General features: G+C 50.7%; 1 protein-coding gene across 1 annotated transcript in view; it reads right to left on the bottom strand.

Moving 5' to 3' along the window:
- Positions 1-10956, bottom strand: part of LOC144721127 (histone deacetylase 4-like) — a 128114-nt gene that overhangs the window by 59522 nt on the left and 57636 nt on the right. Inside the window, exons 4-5 of the mRNA XM_078598522.1 lie at positions 2005-2195; positions 315-438 (exon numbers count right to left, since the gene is read on the bottom strand). Coding sequence (XP_078454648.1) covers positions 315-438; positions 2005-2195 — 315 coding nt within the window. The remainder of the gene's footprint in view (positions 1-314; positions 439-2004; positions 2196-10956) is intronic.

Consider the following 10956-nt stretch of genomic DNA (forward strand, 5'->3'; position numbering starts at 1 on the left):
CCCCCAATATATAAATGCGAAATGTGGTACTCAGATTGTAAATGTTGTGGCTTTTCTCTCCAACACACCGGTTTTGCTGTACTAGTAACGAATTGAGATGTTCTGTTTACGTGACAAACCTTACTGATTGGCTGTGTCGGGTGGTGGCAGGTTTAACGACACGTTTATACATTTACGCGATTTAACCCAAAAAACCATCTACTATGGACATATAGACACCAGCCCCCCCCCCGGATGCATCGATTGGTGGAGGGGGTGGGGGGTGGGGGGTGCGCCGTAACCGAGCGCTCGGCGCGTGTGCGCACTCCGCTTACTCTCCTGACCCTTCTGCTTGTTCTTGATCTGCGTGAGCTTCTGCTCCAAGCGACGGCGCTCCAGCTCCTGCTCGCGCTGCTGCTGCTCCAGCCGCTGCTGCTGCTCCAGCAGCTCCTGCCGCTGCTGCAGGCGGACGCACAGAAACGAACGCCCCCCGTTGTGCTGTCGGCGAGCGCCTATTAAAGGCTGGCGAGGCAATCCCGTCGAGCCGGGTCGCCGGGGCGCGAGCGCTTGCGCGCAAACCGGCGTCGCTTTGTACGCAAGCGGCACGTGTCTGCCACGACGGGTCACTCCGCGGTAGAGACGGACGCTACTTTTCGAGGTGCCAATCTGCTCCGGGCATTGCAGCGACGCGTTTCATGGCTGCAGTGATACGACGTTTCCACAACTGTGATCGTGGTCGCAAGAGTCCCGAATACGCGGGTGTCATTAGGTTTCATTTCCATTGTTGCGCAACCATTCGCTCATATGTGGGCCAGAAAAGCAGTTGCAGGCGATTCATTTGCGCAATGTGGACCCGGCTTAAGGGGCACCGATGTTGACCGCACCAGGTGCTGATGTACTCATTTGCTTAGGCTGAGCTGACCTAGGAGAATCCCGGACCTGATTAAGATATTCTTCAGTTGGAAGAATCTTGTTACATGTCATGGCTTGGATTAGAACCATCGTTTGCCAAAATCTTAGCACAGTGTGATAACCATTTTGACTCGCATATGAACCTTCTGGCGGGACCCCGGGGACCCATAAGGCCCCGGCTCTCGCACAAACTGCGTTGCGACGTCATTTTATGTCTGTTGAAGGCGAATGACACGGCGATCTATTCCTCTCGACGAGCTCGACACGATGCGCGAATCAAAGTTTCAAAGTTTTGTTTCTTCTGCGCATTCGTCCTCGCCGCTGCGCTTGGGCGACACAACAACAGAGCGATCCGCGCCAGGCGGGTCGCGGCGTTGATGTGCGCGGTGGGACGGGGGTCGCCAAAAATAAATGAATTAATTACGACGTTGACTTCCGTTTATTCGGGACCCCAGGTTCCCGCCGTAAGGTTAATATACCCACACACGTGAATATGTGAGCACACAGCACATATACGTACAGACATGTACATAGAAAGACACCCGGAGTTGCTCAAAGCTCAGTGCTTTAAAAGGTGGTGGGGCTAGCACCATGCCTGGTCATGCCCGGCCAACGCAGCACAAACACCTCACACATGGCACACACACACATTACACACCACACATGTCATACACACACAAAGACAAAAACAAAGATCCCCCTTATAGACTTAACAGACTATACGAGCATGTGCTGTTAGCGAGCACCTATGAAGACCGGCACAGCACACCAGGGGTTAGGGTGGCCGACACAACGGCCGGTAGCGGTTAGCGCGCTACACTACGAACCAGGCTCACCGCTACACTTCCGCTCAGCGCGCCGCTCTACGCCGGGTTCGTAGTGCAAAGCACCAACTGCGACACTACCACTCACACGCAGACACCATACATGGCATATACACACAATACACATGGCATGCACACACACACACACAAACCACACACACACGACACACAGGTTGCCCATGGCACACATACACCATACGTTACAAAGACAAGGACAAACACACACGGCTCGCAAACACACACTGCACAAAACAACTGGCGCCCTTCGGGGGGGGCGTCCGTGCCGCACCTGCAGGTGCTGCTGAATCTGCGCCTGGTGCTGCCGCGCCAGCTCCTCCTGCTGCTTGTGGAACTCGGCCAGGAGCAGCTGCTGCTGCAGCTGCTGCCGCTGCTTCAGCACCAGCAGCTCGGCCTGCATCTGCTGGTCGCCGCCGCCGCCAGCCTCGCGCGCCGCCATTTCGGTGCCAGCACGTGCCTCCGCTGCGCACAAACACGAAGATCCACCCCCCCCCACCCACGGCCCGGCATAGCCTTAACGGAATGTCGGGGCAAGTGCTGTTCGCGAGCACCTTTGAAGGCCGGCGCACGGTTGCGTACGTACGAGTCTGTACGTAGAAGTTATTTCGCGCCGTGCGTAGCCAAAGGCGCTAATCGGAGGTGCGAGGGAAGGACAACGAAGCAAAAAAGTGGTTCTAAAGAAATGAGGTTGTTGTGGATGGAGCCACGCCAGGCCGCCTTTGCCTCCCCCAGTGCCGATGACCAGACACTCACAGCACGAGCTCGTTTTTAAGGCACGGTTGACCTAGGGGAGGCCAAAGACTGGTGCAGGAGATGGTGTAGCTTAAACAGCTGCCCATTGCCCAGGATATTTACAGCCATTTGTCAATCTGCTGCTGGATGAATGCTGTGCCGCGCAGTGTCGGTCATGGGAGGTTGTTTGACCACACATCACTGGACTGTGCTGGTCAATGTGGATTGGTGTCGTGGATGTCCGGGACCATTCTGGATGTCACTTGCCAATAATGATAGCCGTGGTTTGGACTCAAACGCTAGTCTCCCGGTCCGGGTTCATAGCACAGCGAGCCGACGGCGATGCCACCACGTCCCCCTGTTGTCTATTGCAGTGAAGGGGAACACAGGGCTCTAAGGTTTTCGCGAAAGCTTTTGCCTCTCGGAGCCACTGGGTGGCAGCAGCAACCTGGGTGACAAGATAGGTGCATTCCCTGTTTGCCCTGGGAGCCATGGCACCTGGGGCCCCCGTGAGCAGGCTCTGATTGAGCCTAGGGTGATCCTGACTGAACCTCTCATCCAATGCTAAGAGTCATCACTGACTTGATACGCTCTACCTTAATCAAATAATACCAAGAAAAATGTCCTATTTTTACCTAGTTAAAGCCTCAATACTTTTTCACAACGGTCGTACCGAATTAGAGACTTTTGGACAATTCCATTACCGAGGGAAAACAAAATACCTGGAAAGTACCAAACATAGAAGGCTCCAAACATCCTTTGCTGTACTGGTATCTCCTGGGCACTAGATTAAAACACCTGGGAGTCCCAGGAAGCGTCCCCCCCCCCCCATGCACGTATTGGTAGTAACCAAGCTCAACTATGCTTAGCTTCCAAGATCCAAGGCGATTTGGTTGCATTCAGGGTGATTTTGTTGCAGGCCTCTATAATCTCATTGGGCTCTCACTTGCTCAGAACGAAGTCGGATTACAATGGTGCCACCACACAGCCCAGGTGGGCCCTGGAAAACGAGCCAATGTCGTGTCGTGTAACTCATCACCGGCGAGCCTAATCTCGTGATACGACCACTGCCATACGAACGATTTCCCAACTAAATGTGTCTCGCAGAGACTTGTAACAGGATTTGTGCTTACGCTAGGGCCAGTTTTCATACGCCGGTCGCGAACACACTACGACTCCGTACTGGAGTGATTCGGTGATTGCCGTATGAAGAAACAGGCCTTGTACCTGCGCTTTTCACAGGTGGTAGCTGACAACACTCCAGATCGAAGTGGGAGTGCGTTGCCGACCGGCATTCGAAAGAATTGTGAAATGTACATGCAAAACATATGGGGTACGTTTATTCAACTAAAACCAAACGACTATTTTACATTTTTACAGAAAAACTCGACGCGACGTCTCGTCAGTGCGCGTATCGGCTCGTCGAGCCGGTCCGTGCGATACGGGGGAACTTTTACGATCACCCCGGCGTTATTTACAGGCGAGAGGCACTTTGCCGCGGGCGACAAAGGGAAGCGCGCAGACCCCACAGGTGGAGCACCGCAGCCAGAAATGGAACCTTCCGGCAGAGTGTGGGAGCGCGCGGCCAGTTTTGTCAGGAAAATATCATAGCGCAATTTTTCACAAAAATTGAACTGCCAAACGCACTCACCCGCAGGCACTGAAAATAGGTTTATTTTTATTATTTTTTTATGATCAGAATTCAAACCGCCAGACATGACACAACACGAAATCTACCGTACATCTTAGGCAATTTCATTATCTCCTCACAACCCCCCCCCCCCACCACACACAACTGGTACATACACAGGCCCAGCCTGGCTGATGGAAAGGCTTTAGAGTCATGTCTTACGTCTGTGCTACTGCTGCTGCCGCTGCTGCTGTGGAGCATCAGAACTCGTCGATGAATGAGGATAACATTTTCAAGACTAAGAATTACAGAAAGGGCCACGCCAACAGAAATACACACGAATAAACACCTCAGGGACTTTGTACATACACAAACTCAAACGCAACAGACACAAGACAGGACCCGCATGCGCGGCACCGTACAAAGAACCGCAGAACAAGAATCTGTGTGAATAACTGCGAGTGCGGACTTACATTTACGGAGCATAGTGTGTAAAACAAGGATTCCGAAATAATGCTAAAAAGTAAAAAGAACATTACAAGTGCAGTCCTTTTTTGCGGTTACATTAAAATGCGCATATGTACGAAGACTCCTTCAACTGCAATATTCCCAATGAATGCACGACGCATGCACACAGTGCAGCGGCCACGCACACGATCACGCACACAGATGTACAGTGAGGGAAAAAAGTATTTGATCCCCTGCTGATTTTGTACGTTTGCCCACTGACAAAGAAATGATCAGTCTATAATTTTAATGGTAGGTTTATTTGAACAGTGAGAGACAGAATAACAACAACAAAAATCCAGAAAAACGCATGTCAAAAACGTTATAAATTGATTTGCATTTTAATGAGGGAAATAAGTATTTGACCCCCTCTCAACCAGAAAGATTTCTGGCTCCCAGGTGTCTTTTATACAGGTAACGAGCTGAGATTAGGAGCACACTCTTAAAGGGAGTGCTCCTAATCTCAGCTTGTCTTTTATACAGGTAACGAGCTGAGATTAGGAGCACACTCTTAAAGGGAGTGCTCCTAATCTCAGCTTGTTACCTGTATAAAAGACACCTGTTCACAGAAGCAATCAATCAATCAGATTCCAAACTCTCCACCATGGCCAAGACCAAAGAGCTCTCCAAGGATGTCAGGGACAAGATTGTAGACCTCCACAAGGCTGGAATGGGCTACAAGACCATCGCCAAGCAGCTGGGTGAGAAGGTAACAACAGTTGGTGCGATTATTCGCAAATGGAAGAAACACAAAAGAACTGTCAATCTCCCTCGGCCTGGGGCTCCATGCAAGATCTCACCTCGTGGAGTTGCAATGATCATGAGAACGGTGAGGAATCAGCCCAGAACTACACGGGAGGATCTTGTCAATGATCTCAAGGCAGCTGGGACCATAGTCACCAAGAAAACAGTTGGTAACACACTACGCCGTGAAGGACTGAAATCCTGCAGTGCCCGCGAGGTCCCCCTGCTCAAGAACGCACATATACATGCCCGTCTGAAGTTTGCCAATGAACATCTGAATGATTCAGAGGACAACTGGGTGAAAGTGTTGTGGTCAGATGAGACCAAAATGGAGCTCTTTGGCATCAACTCAACTCGCCGTGTTTGGAGGAGGAGGAATGCTGCCTATGACCCCAAGAACACCATCCCCACCGTCAAACATAGAGGGGGAAACATTATGCTTTGGGGGTGTTTTTCTGCTAAGGGGACAGGACAACTTCACCGCATCAAAGGGACGATGGAAGGGGCCATGTACCATCAAATCTTGGGTGAAAACCTCCTTCCCTCAGTCAGGGCATTGAAAATGGGTCGTGGATGGGTATGCCAGCATGACAATGACCCAAAACACACGGCCAAGGCAACAAAGGAGTGGCTCAAGAAAAAGCACATTAAGGTCCTGGAGTGGCCTAGCCAGTCTCCCAGACCTTAATCCCATAGAAAATCTGTGAAGGGAGCTGAAAGGTCGAGTTGCCAAACGTCAGCCTCGAAACCTAATGACTTGGAGAAGATCTGCAAAGAGGAGTGGGACAAAATCCCTCCTGAGATGTGTGCAATCCTGGTGGCCAACTACGAGAAACGTCTGACCTCTGTGATTGCCAACAAGGGTTTTGCCACCAAGTACTAAGTCATGTTTTGCAGAGGGGTCAAATACTTATTTCCCTCATTAAAATGCAAATCAATTTATAACATTTTTGACATGCGTTTTTCTGGATTTAGTTGTTATTCTGTCTCTCACTGTTCAAATGAACCTACCATTACAATTATAGACTATTCATTTCTTTGTCAGTGGGCAAACGTACAAAATCAGCAGGGGATCAAATACTTTTTTCCCTCACTGTACCAATCACGCACACAATCACACACACTGATGCACCACACACACACACTGATGCAGCAGTCACACACACACTGATGCACCACTCACACACACACTGATGCACCACTCACGCACACACTGATGCAGCAGTCACACACACACACTGATGCACCACACACACACACTGATGCAGCAGTCACACACACTGATGCAGCAGTCACACACACTGATGCAGCAGTCACACACTCACTGATGCAGCAGTCACAAACACTCACACACTGATGCAGCAGTCACACACACACTGATGCAGCAGTCACACACACTGATGCAGCAGTCACACACTCACTGATGCAGCAGTCACACACACACTGATGCAGCAGTCACACACACACTGATGCAGCAGTCACACACTCACTGATGCAGCAGTCACAAACACACTGATGCAGCAGTCACACACTCACTGATGCAGCAGTCACACACACACTGATGCAGCAGTCACACACACACTGATGCAGCAGTCACACACACACTGATGCAGCAGTCACACACACACTGATGCAGCAGTCACAAACACACTGATGCAGCAGTCACAAACACTCACACACTGATGCAGCAGTCACAAACACTCACACACTGATGCAGCAGTCACACACACACTGATGCAGCAGTCACACACACACTGATGCAGCAGTCACACACACACTGATGCAGCAGTCACACACTCACTGATGCAGCAGTCACACACTCACTGATGCAGCAGTCACAAACACTCACACACTGATGCAGCAGTCACACACACTGATGCAGCAGTCACACACTCACTGATGCAGCAGTCACAAACACTCACACACTGATGCAGCAGTCACACACACACTGATGCAGCAGTCACACACACTGATGCAGCAGTCACACACACACTGATGCAGCAGTCACACACTCACTGATGCAGCAGTCACACACTCACTGATGCAGCAGTAACACACACACTGATGCAGCAGTCACACACACACTGATGCAGCAGTCACACACACACTGATGCAGCAGTCACACACACACTGATGCAGCAGTCACACACTCACTGATGCAGCAGTCACACACTCACTGATGCAGCAGTCACACACACTGATGCAGCAGTCACACACTCACTGATGCAGCAGTCACAAACACTCACACACTGATGCAGCAGTAACACACACTGATGCAGCAGTCACACACTCACTGATGCAGCAGTCACACACTCACTGATGCAGCAGTCACAAACACTCACACACTGATGCAGCAGTCACACACACACTGATGCAGCAGTCACAAACACTGATGCAGCAGTCACAAACACTCACACACTGATGCAGCAGTAACACACACTGATGCAGCAGTCACACACTCACTGATGCAGCAGTCACAAACACTCACACACTGATGCAGCAGTAACACACACTGATGCAGCAGTCACACACTCACTGATGCAGCAGTCACACACTCACTGATGCAGCAGTAACACACTCACTGATGCAGCAGTCACACACTCACTGATGCAGCAGTAACACACTCACTGATGCAGCAGTAACAAACACTCACACACTGATGCAGCAGTAACACACTCACTGATGCAGCAGTAACACACTCACTGATGCAGCAGTAACAAACACTCACACACTGATGCAGCAGTAACACACACTGATGCAGCAGTCACACACACACTGATGCAGCAGTCACAAACACTCACACACTGATGCAGCAGTAACACACACTGATGCAGCAGTCACACACACACTGATGCAGCAGTCACAAACACTCACACACTGATGCAGCAGTCACACACTCACTGATGCAGCAGTCACACACTCACTGATGCAGCAGTCACAAACACACACACACTGATGCAGCAGTCACACACTCACTGATGCAGCAGTCACACACTCACTGATGCAGCAGTAACACACTCACTGATGCAGCAGTCACACACTCACTGATGCAGCAGTAACACACTCACTGATGCAGCAGTCACACACTCACTGATGCAGCAGTAACACACTCACTGATGCAGCAGTCACACACTCACTGATGCAGCAGTAACACACACACTGATGCAGCAGTCACACACTCACTGATGCAGCAGTCACACACTCACTGATGCAGCAGTAACACACTCACTGATGCAGCAGTCACACACTCACTGATGCAGCAGTAACACACTCACTGATGCAGCAGTCACACACTCACTGATGCAGCAGTAACACACTCACTGATGCAGCAGTCACACACTCACTGATGCAGCAGTAACACACTCACTGATGCAGCAGTCACACACTCACTGATGCAGCAGTAACACACTCACTGATGCAGCAGTCACACACTCACTGATGCAAGCAGTAACACACTCACTGATGCAGCAGTAACACACTCACTGATGCAGCAGTAACACACTTACTGATGCAGCAGTAACACACTCACTGATGCAGCAGTCACACACTCACTGATGCAGCAGTAACACACTCACTGATGCAGCAGTCACACACTCACTGATGCAGCAGTAACACACTCACTGATGCAGCAGTAACACACACACTGATGCAGCAGTAACACACTCACTGATGCAGCAGTAACACACTCACTGATGCAGCAGTCACACACTCACTGATGCAGCAGTAACACACTCACTGATGCAGCAGTCACACACTCACTGATGCAGCAGTAAACACACTCACTGATGCAGCAGTCACACACACTGATGCAGCAGTCACACACACTGATGCAGCAGTAACACACTCACTGATGCAGCAGTCACACACACACTGAATGCAGCAGTAACACACTCACTGATGCAGCAGTCACACACACTGATGCAGCAGTCACACACACTGATGCAGCAGTCACACACTCACTGATGCAGCAGTCACACACTCACTGATGCAGCAGTCACACTCACTGATGCAGCAGTCACACTCACTGATGCAGCAGTCACACACTCACTGAAGCAGCAGTAACACACACTGATGCAGCAGTCACACACACACTGATGCAGCAGTAACACACTCACTGATGCAGCAGTCACACACACTGATGCAGCAGTAACACACACTGATGCAGCAGTAACACACTCACTGATGCAGCAGTCACACACACTGATGCAGCAGTCACACACTCACTGATGCAGCAGTAACACACACTGATGCAGCAGTCACACACACACTGATGCAGCAGTAACACACTCACTGATGCAGCAGTCACACACACTGATGCAGCAGTCACACACTCACTGATGCAGCAGTCACACACACACTGATGCAGCAGTCACACACTCACTGATGCAGCAGTCACACACACTGATGCAGCAGTCACACACTCACTGATGCAGCAGTCACACACTCACTGATGCAGCAGTCACACACTCACTGATGCAGCAGTCACACACACACTGATGCAGCAGTCACACACTCACTGATGCAGCAGTCACACACACACTGATGCAGCAGTCACACACTCACTGATGCAGCAGTCACACACTCACTGATGCAGCAGTAACACACACACTGATGCAGCAGTAACACACTCACTGATGCAGCAGTCACACACACACTGATGCAGCAGTAACACACACTCACACACACTGATGCAGCAGTAACACACACACTGATGCAGCAGTCACACACACACTGATGCAGCAGTCCACACACACACACCACTGATGCAGCAGTCACACACTCACTGATGCAGCAGTCACACACACACTGATGCAGCAGTCACACACTCACTGATGCAGCAGTCACACACTCACTGATGCAGCAGTCACACACTCACTGATGCAGCAGTCACACACTCACTGATGCAGCAGTCACACACTCACTGATGCAGCAGTCACACACTCACTGATGCAGCAGTCACACACACCACTGATGCAGCAGTCACACACACTGATGCAGCAGTCACACACACTGATGCAGCAGTCACACACACTGATGCAGCAGTCACACACTCACTGATGCAGCAGTCAACCACACACTGATGCAGCAGTCACACACTCACTGATGCAGCAGTAACACACACTGATGCAGCAGTCACACACTCACTGATGCAGCAGTCACACACACTGATGCAGCAGTCACACACACACTGATGCAGCAGTCACACACTCACTGATGCAGCAGTAACACACACTGATGCAGCAGTCACACACTCACTGATGCAGCAGTAACACACACTGATGCAGCAGTCACACACTCACTGATGCAGCAGTCACACACTCACTGATGCAGCAGTAACACACTCACTGATGCAGCAGTCACACACTCACTGATGCAGCAGTAACAACACCACTGATGCAGCAGTCACACACTCACTGATGCAGCAGTAACACACACACTGATGCAGCAGTCACACACTCACTGATGCAGCAGTAACACACCACTGATGCAGCAGTCACACACTCACTGATTGCAGCAGTAACACACACTGATGCAGCAGTCACACACCTCACTGATGCAGCAGTCACACACACTGATGCAGCAGTAACACACTCACTGATGCAGCAGCAG

Source organism: Lampetra planeri, chromosome 10, assembly GCF_965212315.1.
Source record: "Lampetra planeri chromosome 10, kcLamPlan1.2.h2, whole genome shotgun sequence".
Classification (NCBI taxonomy): Eukaryota; Metazoa; Chordata; class Hyperoartia; order Petromyzontiformes; family Petromyzontidae; genus Lampetra; species Lampetra planeri.